The sequence below is a fragment of the Drosophila nasuta genome, chromosome 2R (assembly GCF_023558535.2).
Source record: "Drosophila nasuta strain 15112-1781.00 chromosome 2R, ASM2355853v1, whole genome shotgun sequence".
NCBI lineage: Eukaryota > Metazoa > Arthropoda > Insecta > Diptera > Drosophilidae > Drosophila > Drosophila nasuta.
Genome location: NC_083456.1, coordinates 22,794,406 through 22,812,405, shown reverse-complemented (window position 1 = coordinate 22,812,405; position 18,000 = coordinate 22,794,406). Strand labels below are relative to the sequence as shown.

The window sequence follows — 18,000 nt, the reverse complement described above, 5'->3', positions numbered from 1 at the left end:
TTGGGCATATAAGAATGGTCATGCCTCGACGTTTCGGCCACTTTCTTCATTCATCAAAAGTACATAAAGCCAAACACACACGAACGAACAGAGTGTACATTTCACCAGAAATATTTCTGGTGTGTGCAACGCGCCAAAAGAATACTCTTTTAGAATGTTCGACTCGAGTCTGATTGTTCATTTGTCTGTCTGTCTGCTTAAATGAAAACTTAATCAAAGAGTTGACAATATCAGGCGGGCCTTTAGCCGAATATCAACAAAGCTTAAATAATGGAATCGGAAAAACTGCGTGACAATATTACTAATTATGCTTAAATAAACAAAAGCAAAACGAGAGACGAGAAACGAAGCTCACAACTTGAAAGTAAAATAAACAAGAGACTCGAAGAGTCGAAAACCAAATAAACTATCGCATAGTCTGACAAATTTATGACAAAAGACGAGTACTGCTAAAAAGCCGACAAGAAGAACAACAGTAATGACAACAACCACAACAACAAATCCATTGATTGTCAAGTGCAACAGTTGCTTGGAACTTTATTTTTTCCATTTTTCGTGTTGTTTATTGCGCTTTGCAATTAGTGTTTGCTTCTTGGCGTCTCTGATAAGATGTTTTTTTTTTTTCTTCTGCTATTATTATTTATGAAGTCGCCCCAATGAGTAACACCCAGCCCCAAAAATTTACTGCAAACTAGCTCATAAATCAGTAAAGTATTCAAAAAGATCTTATCTAGATTTTGTACAAATTTTGCTTTCTTCGCAAGCAAGCAAGAATGACTGTTTATAAGTAGTTGGTCTACTATAAGTTTCTTCTTCAATCGCTCTCTGAATTTATTATTTAATCCAGTCTGTTTTAAAAGAATTCTTCATTGATCCTCGACTCTTAAGTAGACACACTTTAACTATTCAAGAACTTTCATTCACAGCACACTTTAGCAAATTGATTAACAATCGCTTTACTCTAGTGTCTACTACACACTTTATGAAAGACAATGCAACTCATTGTTCAATTGCAGTATTAACGCATAAAAAAAAAGAAAAATATCTTATCACTGGCTGACCAAGACGACAATCTACTTAACTTATCGCGTGATGACCAACAATGTCAAGTTCCGGCATAACTATACTCGTATTTATCAAAGCTCTGGTGAAACTGATAAAGACGATTCTAAAGTTGATTCTTGCGTGGCGTATAAATAGCAGATGATGGTGTTGTGCGGAAATTGGCTATTAGCTGGCAGAAAAAGGGCTCGCAGCTGTTGACGTGTTTGTGCTAGAGAGTGTAACGAACCGCACCAGTGTTGGACAACACACGAAAAGCAAAAAACATGCCGAGATCAGCCGACATTATTAAATGACATGACTGAAAAGGGGAAAAGGGGGGAAAAGGTGGAGAAGTGTCTGTCTATTGCTGTGTTGTGTTGAGAGTTGACTTGAGCTGATCAATGGCTGCTCATTCAATTTGGTGTGCAAAGCGTAAACTGATTGTGATCGACGGACGGACAGACGGACAGACGATCTGGAGACTGAGTGACCACAGATGCACGACGACAGCGGTGCAGTGAACTTTTGCTGCAGAGCCAAGAGAGGCCAACAAACGCAAACGCAAACGCAAACGCTAACATGGCTAGAAGAAAGATGCAAGCAAAGAGAGAGAGGAGAAAGATGGAGACACGCATATGGTCAACAAGGCAACGAGCCAACGGAAGAGGGGGAGTGACGAACGAACCCAACTAATAACAAACAACCGGCTTTTTAATACACCAGAGAAGGAGACAGAGAGAGAGAGAGAGAATGGAGAGCGAGGTCTGCAGAGACTTTTGTTTACTTTGTAAGCGACTCGCGAGTGTTGTGTGGAGGCACAAAACTTGTTGCATGTTGTTGTTGTTGTTGTTGTTGCGGGGCATGCGCATAAGTCACTACACAAATTGCGCAAATTCCACAACAGTCAGCAAAAGCCAGGCCATCTGTCGTCACTCCTCGGCAGCGATCTGTGCAGCGCTTTGCAACACTGGCCTCGATCATCGTAACTCTGCAACTGCAACAGCGAGGTGAAGGCCGCAAACTCGCACATAATTGCATTGCCCGCAGACCAGAGCAGACACCCAACCAACTTAAAAGTAGTAGATAGTAACTCTCCTCTCTCTCTTCTCTGTCTCTTCTCACTCTCTCGCTCTCGTGGCAAGTTAAAAGCATGCTGCCAACACTCTTGGGCATAGCGAATTCACAATAATGCGCATTTTATTAGACTCCCTGACTCTACCCGCTCTCTACCTCACACACACTGAGTGCATTTTCCGCTTCAACACGATTTTCATTTAAATTTTCCAAAGCGTTGCCCTTTACGTTTTGTGTGTGTGTGTGTGTCGGTGTGTGTGTTCCAGGAAGGAAATGTTTTTTGCATACTCCATGCTCCAGCCTCGAGGTGTTTGACGTGTGAGAGATTGTGGCATTGGCTTAGGGTTATCAGGTTTCTTTGTGCCAAATGCCCTAAGACATTTACGGAATTGCATTTTCCAAAGTGCACACACACACACACACGCATATGTTAAGAGCATAGACACGTTGATATGTCGAAAGGAAAAAGTTATTTTAAGCCTCGTTTTGTCATGTGCATATGCTAAGAGAGCGAGAGAGAGAGAGAGAGACACTAACACTCACTTTGACGTTGACTTGTTGGCTAACTGACAGCGCGTCATTTCATATTAATGAAAGCTGTAAATTTTGATCAATATTTAACAGGCAGTTGAACTAGAAGTTAAGTATTTACTGTCACACTTTAATGGCCAGGCGGCAGTTAAACTAGTAGTTAAATATTTGCGCTATTCATTTTTAACTGGCAATTTATCCCGAAAGTTAACTAGTTAACAGTTAACTAACTGAAGTGCCATTTGCCACAGCTTGCAACGGAAATAAACATATGGCAAGGCTAAGCATGAAATATATCGTTAACAAGAGAAAACATTATTTTAAAGCACTTTTATTATAGCTTTATGCCAATGCTCAGCCATTTTACGCTCCATCGTTTTCATTGCAATCGATCACTTTCTGTGCGCAGTTGCCAAATTTCGATAGCACGAAAATAAAAATGTTATGCAGTTTAACTGCATTAAAATCAACACACATTTCAACACATTACAACGGTTGAATTAAGCAAGGTTAAAGTTTTTCGTTTTAATCGATCACTTGGCATGCGCAGTTGCCAAATTTCGATAACATAGAATCCAAAATATTATGCAATTTAACTGCATAGAAATCAGCACTCATTTCAACAGCCCACGCATTCCCTGTGCATCCCCAGCATCCATCGCAATATCGAAGAAAACACGCACAGTCTTTCAATTAGCGTGGGGTCTCTCTCAATCGAAATGCTTGATGATACTCTGGGATGCCTGGGATCCATGGCAGCCCCCATCATGAGGTTTGTCTTGCATTTTCCAAAAGCGCATCCACATGGCAAACAATTCAACTGCCATTTATTTTATTTATTACTGTTGCTGCTGCTGTTGGCTGTAAGTTGTAAGCTCTTGGCTCTTGACTGTGGCTTTCGTGTTCAGCTTAAACTGGCTTCATAGAAATAAAAGTGAAATTTTCACAGGAGAAAATGTTGCAAAATATCGTCGGCTATGCTTGTTAATGCCGTTGTTGTAGTTGCTTTTTCCTTTACTTTGCTGACGAGTTTTCCATGCAGTCGTTGCTTGGCATTCGCCTTGCACTTTTATTATCAGTATATAAATTTATTATATATACGAATAAAATTAAATTAATTAATGAATTTTGTGGCTAATTAAATGCTTTACCAATTTGTTGCGTTTGCTGTGGATCGATTAATTTTATTAGCTCTTCGATCGAGTAAGATATTGTAATTATAAATTGATGGAAAGAGCTTGTCCCAGATAAGTTTATCAATACATCATTTCTCTAGTGCTATTTCTAACTGAAACTGGAAATCGACATTAGTTATGCATAAAAGATGTCAACAATCTACAGTCCAATGTAATCGGTAATCGGAGACCAAAGGTTTTGGTTTTTTCTGTTTTTTTTCTTTAATAACTGATCGGTCAATGTAGCCATGAGTAATACGAGCCCATTTATCAAAATAAAATACAAAACAGCCAACAGCCAAAAAAAAACTAAAAAAAAAAAAGAAAAGGTGGAGAACTGAAAAACTGTACGACAGGCTCGAAAATTATGCGTTAATTAACATGGCAGCTGTGGGGGCAGCGGAAAGATCTTGAAGGTTATGGTATGGTGAAGCGAGAGATCTGGTTTAATACGCTTTATTATAAATCGACTTTGACATGTGACCCCACACTGTTTGACCTTCGCAGCAGCTAACACCAGCAGCCGCAGCAGCCATAACAATGATAATGATAAAGCTGGAATGGGAAATAATTCACTGCGGTAATTAGGCATCACATGAGAAGGGGTTAAGCAGAACGAATATAAAAAACAGATCGATCACAATAAATGTAAGTTGTAAATTGTAAATTGCATTTAATGCCCATTTCCCAATTCTCAATTGAAGCTCATAAATTAAGTCCAAAGTGCTTGAAAATAAACAAATGACAATTTGATAGATAAGACACAATCGAATAAAAAAATGAAATACACAAACGAATTGCTAATAAAGAATTAAATAAGCAACGCTTATCAATACTCAAAACTGAACGCTAATTGGAGCAGCACCAAAATTATAGTATGTATTAAAATAGATGACTGATTGTTGACAGTGAAATTGAAATTTGCAACGTGATGTTGCCAAATTTCACAAGCGCATTGTTGCCAAATTTTATCAGTGTACAAAAGTGTAAATAAAGGAAATACCTTTAATAAACTTTCGAAATTAGTTCTAATAAATTACCACATAAAAAGATTAAAAGAATTACGAATAAATGAGTAATCTTGAGATTTATCACACGCCATAAAAAGCAGCGTTGCCAAATTGCAATTTTTCCAGTGTTGCGTATCGCTGCAATTTGAGCATTTGCTCTAATTGTCTGAACATTGTTTGCTGGACAAACAAACACTTGGAGCAAAAGTCAACATGCAACTTAATTGCTATAAAAAAGTAAACAAAATCACAAGAAAGAAAGAAGAAAAAAAAAACTAAATGTGCTTGTTGCACCTGGAGGGCGCCGTAGGGCGTTGTGCCGCTAAACAAATATGACAGATAATTGTTGATAAACGTTGGCGCTCTTTGATAGGGTATTCCAGTATGTGTGAACACTGTGTCGTCTATCTGGCAACTGTTGACTTTAATCAAATAATACGCTCATGTGCCGTTGCAGGCAGGCACTTCAATTCAATTGAGGCGCAGCTGTAGGTGCAATCAGAGTTCTACTATTTGCATAACTGGGCCAGCTGGCCCTGGAAGGAGGCATCGCGTATCGCCTTTCATCAGTCACTACGATAAGAACCAGACTTGGCTTGAAAGTATATGCATAATGTAAGAACAATATCAATAAATTATTTAACCGGAAATCTGACAGCTGCATGCCCTAAAGATGCCACAGACTTGCAGATCTATACAAAAGTGGCAATAAATTAAACTCGCACTGGCTGTTATCTATATATAAGTCTCTATAAATATAATTTAAGATGTGCTGGACTGTGCAACGCAGTTAAAGACAGTCAAGAAACTTTAATACGATGCAGTCGTTGCTCTCTTAAATCAACTAACAAGTATGGTAAATACACATAATACTTTCTGACTTTTTCTACTCAATTTCTAGGTATTTCTTTCTTTAATTTATTTTTTTATTCATTTATAATTACGCCCACACATTAAGCTTTAAGGCTTTGCTTTGAACATTAGCCGACGATCAAGGAAAATACAAGCACCTGTCTTATCGCACTGTGAGCTTTAGCTTTCATTTAGCACTTTTATCTGGAGCACATTACAGCCACAGTCGCTTCCTTTATCACATACTATACAGCACACATTCGCCCTAAATAATAACTATGCCTCATGCATTAAATATTATAACTTTACGAGGCAAAAAAAAAGCACAACAGAGACACGAACGCACACAACTTGACGCAATGGGTTGGCTTGAAACACTGAACGCAAAACTGGCGACAGGAAGGCAACAAAGCTGATGAGCGGGGGGAGTCAAGTTGGCTGTGGTAAAGGACACGATTCGTGTGGGAGGATGCTCAAGCTGATGCTGATGCCAATGGCTTACCATTTGCATGCCCAAAACTTTTGCTAACCCATTTAAAAGCGAAACCTGTACATAAAGCGAATCATTGTATATATCTGTATATCTGTATGTATTCATGTATATAACTATTTAAGTGTATACATGTTAATATAGGTCGCAAGCTGACGACTTTTGCAACAACTTCGTTGCACTCGTTATCCTTCGGGAGTCGCCGACACACCCCAAATCCCAAACAACAAACACCACTCCAACAGCTGTTGTTCGCTTAACAGTGCTCTGTTAATGTTATTTACAGTTACAGCAGCTGAAACTGTAAGTGCCACAATGTATTTTGTATCTGCTATCTTGTATCTATACTCGTTTATATCGGTCAAACACTTTTTTTGTTGTTTTTGTGCAAAAACTCCAATTCATGTGTTTTGCGTTTATACACATCTGGAATATGTTCATAACCACAGTACATGAGTATTTTATAATTAATTACGAATTGCTCTTGGGGATGGAGTATATTTTATATTCCAAATCTCATTCCCATTCCCCATTGGGCGCTGAGTTGGCAAAAATTGTTTTGCATTTCGCCTGGGGATACGAAATGTTTCTGGGCTGATAAGCAAATTGCTAATGCTTTCAATTTTCAATTAGAGCACACAAAGGGAAATCCTTTAGGAAAATACGCTGATGCTGCTCTGCACTTACACAACCGAATATGTAACATTATTGTGTTGTGCATATGATATTTAAGCTATTCCAGGATTAGCTTTGTTTGTTGTAAGTTATGCAAGAAAGTGGAGGGGGAGCTTATTTCAAAAGTGAACTCTATGCTTAAAAGCGCTGTTGCCACATTTCTCGTCTGCAATGTTGCCAGATTGCTCTACAACTGAAACCGTCCAATTAAACAACTTTTTTCTATTTAAAAATAAATCTAATTGCTTTCTTCCAGCTTTGTAACATTACCCAACTAGACAGGCTCAATTTTCATTTGCCAAACCAGCTGTAAGCTAAACTTAATTGTATATAGAATAGGTAACAGCTTCTGCCATCACCTGCCAGCTACTCAATTACATTGTAGCATTCGAATTTCGTTTTATCTCGCGATGTCTCCAGCTTGTTAATAACATTTCACCCGACTCAAGCGCGGCTGCAACATGAGACGCACAACTATTAATTAGACAGACGCTAATGGTAACGAAAAAAATATATATTAAAAGCTGTTTAGCAATCAGCACGATGCAGCTTCATTTGAAAATCAAACGAATTTCCCAGGCCACAACGATTGCATTGAGTTAATCGTGCTTTAATGATAAGCAGACAGATAAGATCCCGCATTTTAATTATGGACAGCAGCCAAAATGTGAACTAATAAATAAGATGATGCTGCTGCAGACGCCGGTAGCGCCCCCAGTTTCAAGTATACCCAAAGAAAAAAAAACGTAGTCGAACTGAATTGTGAGCGCATTAAATCAAACAACAGCAATAATCCTAATGACAGAGAGATATCTAGTGTCTCTGTCACACTGCATATGATATAGGCCCAGTTAAAAGAAATCACCCCCTGTGGCATTTCCGTTCGTTCGTGTTTCATTCAGACAAAACCCAAAAACAACAAAAAAACACATATAAAGTGAGGGAGAAGCATCGAAACTAATCCCAGCTCCGGCACAAGTGCATTTTCATTTTCCAGACAGTCTGTAAAAAGAGTTTCGTCGAGTTTCGTGGTCTGCGTGTGCGTGTGAAAAATGAAAATGCCTCGAATAACAGGTAAGTTAATAAGCGACGACGACGACGACGACTACAGACAAGTTGAGGCCCAGTCGAAACAAAAGCATTTCACTAAATAGTCGGCATTGTTTTGGTACCTGTTGGGATGGCGACCATGTCGGCGACAGTCAGCGAACAACAATAACACAGAGTTATAGCGAGAGAGGGAGAGAAATACAATTCGTTTCACGCTACCGACGACGCCGCTGTCTCATGGCCAAAACAGAGAGAGAGACAACCAGGAATAGCCAAGTCGAGTCCGAACCACCTGTCGAGGAACATTTTGTACAATAATTGCACAAGTGTCACTTGGACACAGGTAAAAAATAACAATGTAGTAGTAGTCCAAGTCACCAACTGGTTCCCTGAGAACTTATCAATGTGAGTGAAAGAGATGGCGATGGCATAGTAAACTCTATATGTTGGGTGGTAATTTCATTACACAAATTGCCGCAGCTCTCAACTCGCAGCTGGGCAAAGACTCAGTTGTTTTATGATCGTCGCCGCTCTGAATGGAACTTACTTAAATTGTTAAGTGCCCAGCATGGGTGGGTTTTCCTTTTACTACAATACATAGTACTTCTGCTACTTCATTGTCTGTATTACATAACTGTGCTCTATGGGAATTATGACTTGGCAAAAAACAAAACCAAATTGTTAAGAATTAAGCAAAACAAATATCGTTTTTCACCTGTTGAACAACTTCCCACACACTACGCTTTATACTTTTACTCCAGTTAATGGGAATTAATGTAAGAAATTTCCTATCAAAAGTATTTGCTATATATACGAATGATTCCAAATTGTACTTCAATCACTCACCTATCTTTTAATTACAAATCTAGAAATGTTTATTTATTAAATGGAATCAATAATCTAAAAAAAATTTCGTTTTTCAACTGTTGAACAACTTTCCACACACTTTAACTTATATAAGACCTTTTCCCAACTTGTAGTACTCCAGTAAATGGAAATTAATGTCAATAATTTTCTTTCAAAAACAATATATTTTTATTCGTTTTAACGAATGATACGAAATTGTACTTCAATCACTCACACATCTATTTTAATTATATATCTAGAAATGTTTATTTATTAAATCGAATCAGTAGTCTTACTATTGTTCATATACAATTTTAGCTCAAAGTCAAGGGATGCTGCTGCTACTGCTGATGCTGTTAAACAACAAATGTATCTGCCAAATATTTGCGTTCAACTTGAACTTGAGATTGTAGAGAAAACCGAAAATAAAACAAAATATCAAAATATCCGGCAAATCGAGTGAAAACGCTGACACAGCACGATTTCATCATAATCGTACAGCATTACTGTTATATCATTATTGACTTTTTGGAATACGAGTAGCATAACGGGCTATTTAATCGATACACTTTCAATTATAACACAACATTTGCAGTTGCAGCTGGCAGCAAATGGATTGCAATGCCGTAAAATGCTTTTTATACCCTGTATGTGGAGGATAGAAAAGGTATGATGGGTTGGTGATTTGACATTTTAGATAATTTGTAAGCCAAAGTCATGGAAAATATGTTCTTTATTAAAAATATATAAAGTAATATTTAATTCCTTAAATATCTTTAATTTTTTAAGATAAAGATATCTTCTAGATATAAACTGAGATAAATACCTAAGGGAACAAAAAGTATTTTGATCATTATTTCATTTTCTTAATTAATTTCATTAGACCATAACTTGTGTTCTCTTCTTTAACTGCAAGATAAATGTATCTCCCAGGGTAAATGTATCTTCCAGGCAAAATAAATGTCTCTACCAGGTATCTTAAAGTCTAGCTGACTCACTTATTATAGCTTTCTTGTTAATGTACAAAATTGTGAGCACGCCAAACGAAAATGAAATGTTTCTTTTGCAGCCAGTGTGTACACACTCTATCACATGTATGTAATTCTGATTACCTCAGTTCGCCTAGTTGGCCAAAAGCAGGCGACTCGAATAGCCACAACACTTTCGGCCACAAACAGCAGCAATAGAAAAAGAAAGAAAGAAAAAAAAACAAACGTTCAAGTCAAAATGGCCATAAAAAATGAAAATTGCAACTTTGGAAATTATGCGGCAAACAAGTTTCGAGCATGCGGCACTTTGGGGAGCTGAGATAACTGCAACAACTGCACAAGGAGAAAAAGAGCAAACAGGAGGGGGAGGGGTGACTTCAAATTTCACGTAGCAATCGCAATCGCAAATTGCAAACTGCATAACTTGGCTTGCCACCCTTTTGTTGCAACTACTACACTGCACTACATGAGAGAGTGTATAGAGAGTACTATACTATTATATTTTTGTATCATTAAGAAGCGGCTTCCGCCTCGTAGCTATGGAAAACCTCCACATAAATTGACGCACGGGCCGCGCAAAAATATAAAGATGGGAAGCAACAACAATAACAACAACAACAAAAGAAAATCAACAACAATAAATAAAACAAAAGACAACGGAAAACTAAAATGCCTCTGACTAAAGAAAAATAACAAGAAATAGAGATAGAAACAGCAACAGTTGGAAAGACGCGTGAGAGAAATGGGAAAAGGGGAAAAAAAGTGAATTGATTTTCATGTGTGGTGCAAAAATTCAACTGTTTTTTTTTGCTTTTGGATAATTGTGTAATGCGGTGGGTCCCTTGTTGTCACCCTTCTCCACAAAGTCTCAAAGACAGCGTTGCCAACTGCCAAAGAGTTAAAAAGCATAAAACGTTGCCAACTGTCAGCTGTCAACTGCAGTCGAGAGTCGGAGCGATTTATTATGGTGGCCGCTGTTGTGGGTGGAAAGAAAAAGGCAGCAAAACTAATTGAAAGAACTAAAGTCCAGTAGCTGTAATGGCTGCTAAACAGTGTGTACACACCGCAAACTAAAAGTACAAATTACATTTGAAGTTCTAAGAACTAAACTAAAAGCGAATTACATAAGTTTATATTAGCTTTGATAATAATGTAAATATAAATAAGTAATTTGCTTAAATTAATTTAATTTAATTTTATCAAAGTTATGAAAAATACCAGCAACTTTGAGCTTGCTAAACAGTGTGTACATATTGCAAATGAAATGTACAAATTATATTTGGAGTTTAAATCATTATCGAATTAGATATGCAAATATTAACCACTGCAATAGATATCCAATTTTCTATGCATTCAATTTGCACTGTGGGTGTAACCCTATCGCCCATCTCTATATAGCTGCCTTTCTCCACAGATCGACGCCCTTAGTTATTGAGTGTTGACAATGCGAAAGTTGCCAGCACCAAAAAGCAAATGAAGCATGAAGCATTTGACTTGTAATATTAGACAAGTTGTATTTGCAATACACACAAAAGAAACAACAACAAAAACAACAGCAAATATGCGTCGCCCTGGCGCACAACTAGGCGGCAACCCTGCCACAGCTGCATTCCAGGCAATTGCAATCAAATCAACTTTCCAATGATGGATTTTTTTTTTTGCTTCATCTTTCTCGATTATAATTTAGCCGTTTTTTTCGTTTTTTTGTTTCTTTCTGCAGTATTTTGCCATTACCTTATTAGCTAAAAACCTGTTGGCCGAACACCGAACGGTGGATGATGATATCAAAAAAATAAAAATAAAATAATCATTTAAGCGCCTAAATGTTATTACCCCGAAAGACGAGAGACGAAATGGTTATTATCGCTGACATTCAAAGTGAAAATGATTTGTAATAGAAAATTGATTATTCGAAAAAGCGAAAACAACAAAGCAAGCTAAAGTCGTTTCTCAGCTGTAAATCATATAACGAAAACAAAAAAAAGTAAAACGATCTTATGTACGTAACTCCTGAATTATCAACGCAGTCGCCAGACGACGTAACTCCGCATCCAGGCGAACAAGAGGATAACTTATTCTTGGCCATATTATCACTGATCGTGCTTATTGTGCTGATCTGTTGTTGCTACAGTTGCAGCAAATAATCAAACATCAATCAACTAGGAAATGGGAAAATATGATATCTCTACAATTCCATTTTGGGATAGAGCAACAACCGAAGGCAACGAAGAAGGAAAGGATTTTGGTTTATTGATAGCTGCTCTCATTGGATTAATAGTAATTCTCATTGCTATTATTTTGTGTATTATTTACATTTGCAATAAATAACATCAACTCTATTTTCAATATGTGAGTAATAGAATCCAATTGGACAACGATCGCAAAGGGTTGCCACATTTTCGCAAGAAAAAAAAACTCACCATGCAAATATGAAAATCGCCTAGCAATTGTTGTTGTTGTTGGTCTTGTTGTTGTTTTTGCTGCTGATGCGGCAAACTGTTGTTGCAGTTTTAGTCCAATTCGTTTTCGTTGTGCGTTATAAACAAAAAAAATTTACGTATTTTAAGATCACGCGTTTCCAGTCTGAATTTGATTTGTTTGCTTGTTATTGTTGTTGCTCGCGCTCTATGCATGTATAACAAAAAAATAGAATGAGATGTATTAGAAAATGTGTGTACAACAGACACACACACATACAGAAGAGCAACAGCAACGGACTGAGTGGAACACAAACAAACACGTTTTAACCGTGTATATGTGTGTCTCTCTGCGATTAGAATTGTTGTTGTTGTTGACCATTTATGGCTGTTGCTGTTGCTGCCTTTGCCTTAACTTGTTGTTGTTTTATTTTTCTAAACTGGTATTAGATGTGAACGAAGAGCTATGTAACTTAAGAAGCACAAACATATTGTGTTGTATATATACGTATTTTTTCGTATTATTATTCACTTGAAATGGGCAACGTTTTCATTTCAGCGAGACGTGTGTAAAATTGCACCGAGCTCAACTAAAAGATTCACACACACACATCATGCACACGCACACATCCGCAGTCATCCAAAGGCACGCACGCATGCACTCATACATACAAAAACACACATTCATACACACTGGCACGCATACATAGACACACAGCAGCCGAGAACGATGCGCGCTAAATTCACGAAAAATTTTCTTTGCCCAATGCACAGGTGTGTTTTATTATTTTGTATTATAATTTATGTGAATGTGTTTTATAACGAAACGAGCACGGCAAAAATAGTAATAAACAAATTGTCGTCGTCGCAATTCAAGTTGTTTTTTGCCCGGCTATGTAAAAGCGCCAAATTTGGCGTTACTTTTCCAAAATTACATTTAAAACTTTTCTTTCTTACATTTATTGGCGTAGACACATGTTTTGTTTCATTCGTTGGGTATATCAACAATACATATTTCGATATCGACACTTCTTTTTTGTATATATTTTGTTTGTTAAAACATCGTAGACCGCACAACCGACGAACCGACCGCACGCTTCGACAACAAATTTTACAATAACAAAACGGTTGAGCAGAAAGCTGTAAAGTGGCTGCCTAACAGTCACATAACATAAACATTTGCATTCTCTTTGCTGTTAACATGGCTGTTACTCATACGAACTGTTAGCTAACATGCAGGTGGTTAGCATTAACGTTCGCTCTCTCAACCTGTTAAGTTAACATAGGAGGCAAACAGCTGATCGCAAGTTTGTTTTGCGAGCTTTGGCGCCGAATTCAAAAATAACAATTGGTAAAACAGTATTTCATATTATGAGTTTATTAAACTAAAGCATATAAAAGCGATATAATTATAAAGTGTATTGTCTAATTGAGATTACATATAAATATCAACGATTATTTGGAGATAATATCGAATGTTTTCAACTAATATCTTTAATGTCTTTCAATTTATTCCTCTTTGAGTGCTCTCAAATCCGGATAAAGTGCCCCTGCATTGATGTAATGAGATTCTGGTTTACGCAAGTCCCGCTTATGGTCGGTGATAACCGCTTCACCCGTTTTCTTCACCAACTTCTTGGCCAATCCCTTTGGTGTAATATAGTTGACATTCTGACTGATGACAAAAGCATTTCCCACTGTATCAAAAGTACCGCAGGCTAAATTCCCAGCCGAGGCGCCGTATCTGAAAGATAAATTATCCATTACTCATTTTAAGTGGTGTTTTAAAAATTACAATTATGATATATATATGTGATTATTAGTTAAAGATACTAAACCATTTTTAAAAACTGAATAAACTTTAAATACTGACACTCAGTATTAAATTTTAGTAGATTTTAGTTTACAGACGTTATTGCTAGCAACTAAAAATGATTAGTATATTCTCTCAAAAAAGTATTATAATAAATTATAATCATTATTCTCCAACTGAAAAGAATACAACTAAAAAATGATTATTATTTAAAGAGTATTATTTATTTAGTAAAAACAATCAAAAATGATGTCAGAAAAAACGAAAATTAATATTTAAGCTTTACTTTCAGCGCATAAACTTAAAATATTTAGTAATGTTTGTTCAGAATAAAAAATATGTATATTATTAATTTTATTCTTAGCCTATATTAGATATAAGTTTTAGTATCACAATCAGCTTTGAAATTTCAATGGATAACTCACTTGTGCTCAATGATCTTGACGGAGTTTTCGCTCAGATTGGTGCCCAAGATCTTGGCAGAAGTCTCGAGACCATCGAAGACCGTGGTCACGCCCTCAACGGCGCCCGCCGCAATGGTCATGGCACCCTCCATGGCGCTATCCGCCTGCGAGCTGTCGTAGCCAAAGCCACGCTGCAACAGCTTGGAGCCCTGGGTCTGGACATGAGGCGCCAAATAGCCACCGACAGCAACTGCCGCTGTGCCCACTTTGCCAGCAATCCAGCCCGTGACCCCGGCGGCGGCATGTGTCACCTTTTGTGCGACCTCAACGCCAGTTTGCACTGAGGATGGAACCTGAGTCTGGGCATCCGGGGCAGCTGGCGTCATCTTGGAGATCAGATACGGCGTGGTGCGCATCATCAGTCCGCCCGTTTTCTCGGCACCCTTCACCAGATTGCGCGCTATGAAATCGGCGGCGCACACAATGTGCTGCGACACCTGCTCGGATCGTGTGGCAGCTGCCGCAGCTCGTTGTGTGTGCGGCGAACGCAGCTCCTCCACAGTGCCCGCCAGCACCGCCTCGAGCAGATCGAGCAGAAACTGCTGCAGATCGGCCATTTGCTCCTCCTCCGTCTCGCCGGCTGTGGTGCTAAGCGGACGCTGTGGCTTCACCAGCATTATGCCAAAGGCATTGCCTGGCTGCTCCGATTCCATGTCCGGCAATATGAAGGCGCCGTATTCGGTGCGATAGCAATTCGACACATTCGGTATCAGCGGATAGATCCAGATCATTTGTTCCCCCTCTGTCTGCGGCATATCGCATTGGATGAAGTAAATCCCGCTCAGATATTTCCATTTGCCACCCACGGTGCACATGATGAGCGACATTTTGGTGCTGCCCGACACCGTGGTGACCACACCGCTTGCCTCAATCCGGTAGAGCTTCACCTGCGCCTGAAACAACTCATCGAGCTGCGCCTGCGCCTCATGACTGGCCAACAGCTGACGCAATCCTGCGGCCAGCTCCTTGTAGGTCCTTGGCCTGCCGCTGGGATTGGCTATGTCGTAGAATGTCGAAGGATTCTCGGCAAGCAATGGCCGTGCCTTGCTGTGCGATTTGCCATCCGTTTGCTCCACCTCCTCCTCCTTTGCCTCCTCGGCGCCGTCATCAATGGGTGACTGCTGGGCGCGAAGGACTTTGAGGCGATAGCTCACCTCGCTCTTGGCGCTCTTCAGCTTCTGGATGAGCGCACACGCATCGTTCCATTGCGTCTGCACTGCATCGATCTCATCCGGCAATCCCACCGAGATGCCAAACGTCGCTTCGATCATTTGCAACGCCTCTTCGTAGGCCGCAATTGCCGCCTCTTGGGATTCCGTCTCCTCATGACCAACGGCCAGCTCCACCTGCTGCATGGCTGCCTTGTAGGAGCGCTTGATGGCCTCGTAGGATTCCAGGAACTCACTTTCCGTCGACATGGCACTTAAAAACTTCAGAACACGACATTTATTAATATTTATTCATATTTATTTGAAATTTTGAGATTAACCGCTTTGTTTTTTGCTTAATTGCAATTACAAGTGCGTGAGAGTGAGATGAGTAGTTTTACACGTTATGTGCTTCTCTGTCTATCTATTTGTTGACAAACACATATTTGGTACATTTAGCGACACTGGCGCCTGCCGAACGCATTTAGTGCGTTAGAAATGTACCAAATTTGTCAAAATGTACCATTGAGCAAAATCTAGCTGGACCGCTGAAGTAACATTCCTGTCCAATTAGAATGTTCCAATTGGTACAATTTACACGGCTTCATTTGACAATGTATTATATACTCTTATCTTGTATAGAATAAATCAAATGAAAAGAAAACAATTGCAAAATTTACAATTTAAGCATAAACAAAAATTACACTTATCAATGCTTCATATGAAAATATGTACTATTATTTTGAACAAAATACAAAGCAATGATTGTACGAAATATACTAATTGGAAAATGTACCATTAAAAAAATCTACTGCAATGCAAAATGTAATTGACACGCTTTGTAGCTTTATATGAAAAATGGTACCTTGTACCAAATTCACTACTATGACTATGTTATTGTGAAATGCAAAACAGAAAAAGAGAATAACACTTTAACCACTACCACATAAATATAATTGAAATTGAATATACGAACTTCTTGATAGAGCTCTTGAGCCATGATGTGGCTGCTGTGATGTGTTTTTACACTGTGACTGACCAATTGCAACTGAGAGGAAACAGCTAGGGAATGCGGCAATAGGAGCACGTCACAACGATGCTGCTGCTGCTGCTCTGCTGTCTGCTTGCCAATTTGTTGTATGACGTTATCCCGCCACACAGCACACAAAAATTGCATTACACACAAATTGCTGGGCTAATGTTGTTGTTGGTCAACAAGACAGACATCGCCATACACAACCCAACCCACCACCCACCCCCACCCACTTGTTGGACTCAACTTACTTTTACTTTTATGTATTTGCACTCTGCTCTCGTTTCGTCTCTTTCACACTCTCCCTTTAGCCGGATGCTGACTAATCGCCGTGTCTTTTTGTCGCTGTTATGTTTTTGTTTGTACTTTGACTTTTACGTACTATTCATTAAGCTAAAAATATACATCGTACACGTATCTTAAACTTTGATTAGCACTGTTTGTTTTTCACTAACCTTCTTCTTTGCTGCCAGCTGTTGTTGTATTTCCCAATTTGTTTCATTAATTGCATCGCGTCCGGCAATTTATCAAATCTATTTTATTCGAGAACCATCATCAAAAATCGAATGTTTCTTCTGCGTTTTGCAGCGCGTGCGTTTCCCGTGTTTTGTTTTGATTGCTATTGTTGCCTAATGACGAAACAGCTGATACACGTTCCAGCACTAAAATTGTATGACACTCTGTCGTATCGTGTACTTGGAATTTACATGACAGTGTTGTTCGAATTTTTAAAGCCAAAAATTGTTAGATATGGAGTTAAAATGAGCTAAAATCGTCGAAAATCGCAAAAAATATGTATAACAAATTGAATTGTTTATTTAAATGTGCACTACCTTTATTAAAAGTGACGAATTTATAGAAACTCACATATTCATAAGCTAACTAGCCCCAAAAGAAGCTTAATCCAGCCAAAAAAAAAGGCTACATTAGCAGCCCCTTGAACATTGAGGCTATTAACATCTTTGTTGTTTCTCCCAGATTTGTTGATTTCCTTTGTTTTTGCATCTCCCTTCATCCCATAAAATGTATAACAAATTTAAAATCCAATTTGATTAACTTTTTTTTCGTTTTTATTAATTTAAAATACACATTTTGTATGAATGTTCATTTAACACATTTTCGTTCGTTTCGGACTACATTCAAATCCTTTTGAGGATGGGGAAGAGATGTGTGTTTGTTTTTTGGGGGGCGGTGGCGGCGAAAGGAGATGGCCATATATATGTATATATATATAAATATAAAATGTATGCATATTACATATGAAAAAACGTTCTTGTTTTTTATATAACGAAAATAAACTACTGGAATTTTGCAATTCAACATTGTCAAGTTCAAACGAGACGCAGACTTTTTCTTCTTGTTTTCTTGGGGGGATTTTTTCCTTCCAAA

The 18,000-nt window shown here is 38.4% G+C and overlaps 2 protein-coding genes across 7 annotated transcripts in view; both read right to left on the bottom strand.

Annotated features, from left to right (window-relative positions):
• Window positions 1–13,272, bottom strand: part of LOC132787214 (uncharacterized protein CG43427) — a 72,816-nt gene extending 59,544 nt beyond the window's left edge. For 4 of the 5 annotated variants that reach the window (XR_009632521.1, XR_009632522.1, XM_060794138.1 and 1 more), the window contains exons 1-2: window positions 13,111–13,272; window positions 12,157–12,361 (exon numbers count right to left, since the gene is read on the bottom strand). The gene's annotated coding sequence lies outside the window, so the exon portion shown is untranslated. The remainder of the gene's footprint in view (window positions 1–12,156; window positions 12,362–13,110) is intronic. The other variant, XM_060794139.1, reaches the window with a different exon arrangement.
• Window positions 13,273–13,548: 276 nt separating this feature from the next.
• Window positions 13,549–17,278, bottom strand: LOC132786008 (protein spartin). Of its 2 annotated transcripts, XM_060792370.1 has the most exons (4): window positions 17,067–17,278; window positions 16,863–17,004; window positions 14,392–15,860; window positions 13,549–13,897 (listed from the first exon to the last, which is right to left on the bottom strand). In XM_060792370.1, the coding sequence occupies exons 3-4, from the start codon at window positions 15,846–15,848 to the stop codon at window positions 13,663–13,665; spliced, it is 1,692 nt and encodes a 563-aa protein (XP_060648353.1). In that variant the 5' UTR covers window positions 15,849–15,860; window positions 16,863–17,004; window positions 17,067–17,278; the 3' UTR covers window positions 13,549–13,662. The 2 variants fall into 2 exon arrangements, with proteins under 2 accessions (XP_060648353.1, XP_060648352.1); XM_060792369.1 differs by lacking the exons at window positions 16,863–17,004; window positions 17,067–17,278 and adding an exon at window positions 16,555–16,650.
• Window positions 17,279–18,000: the final 722 nt, after the last annotated feature.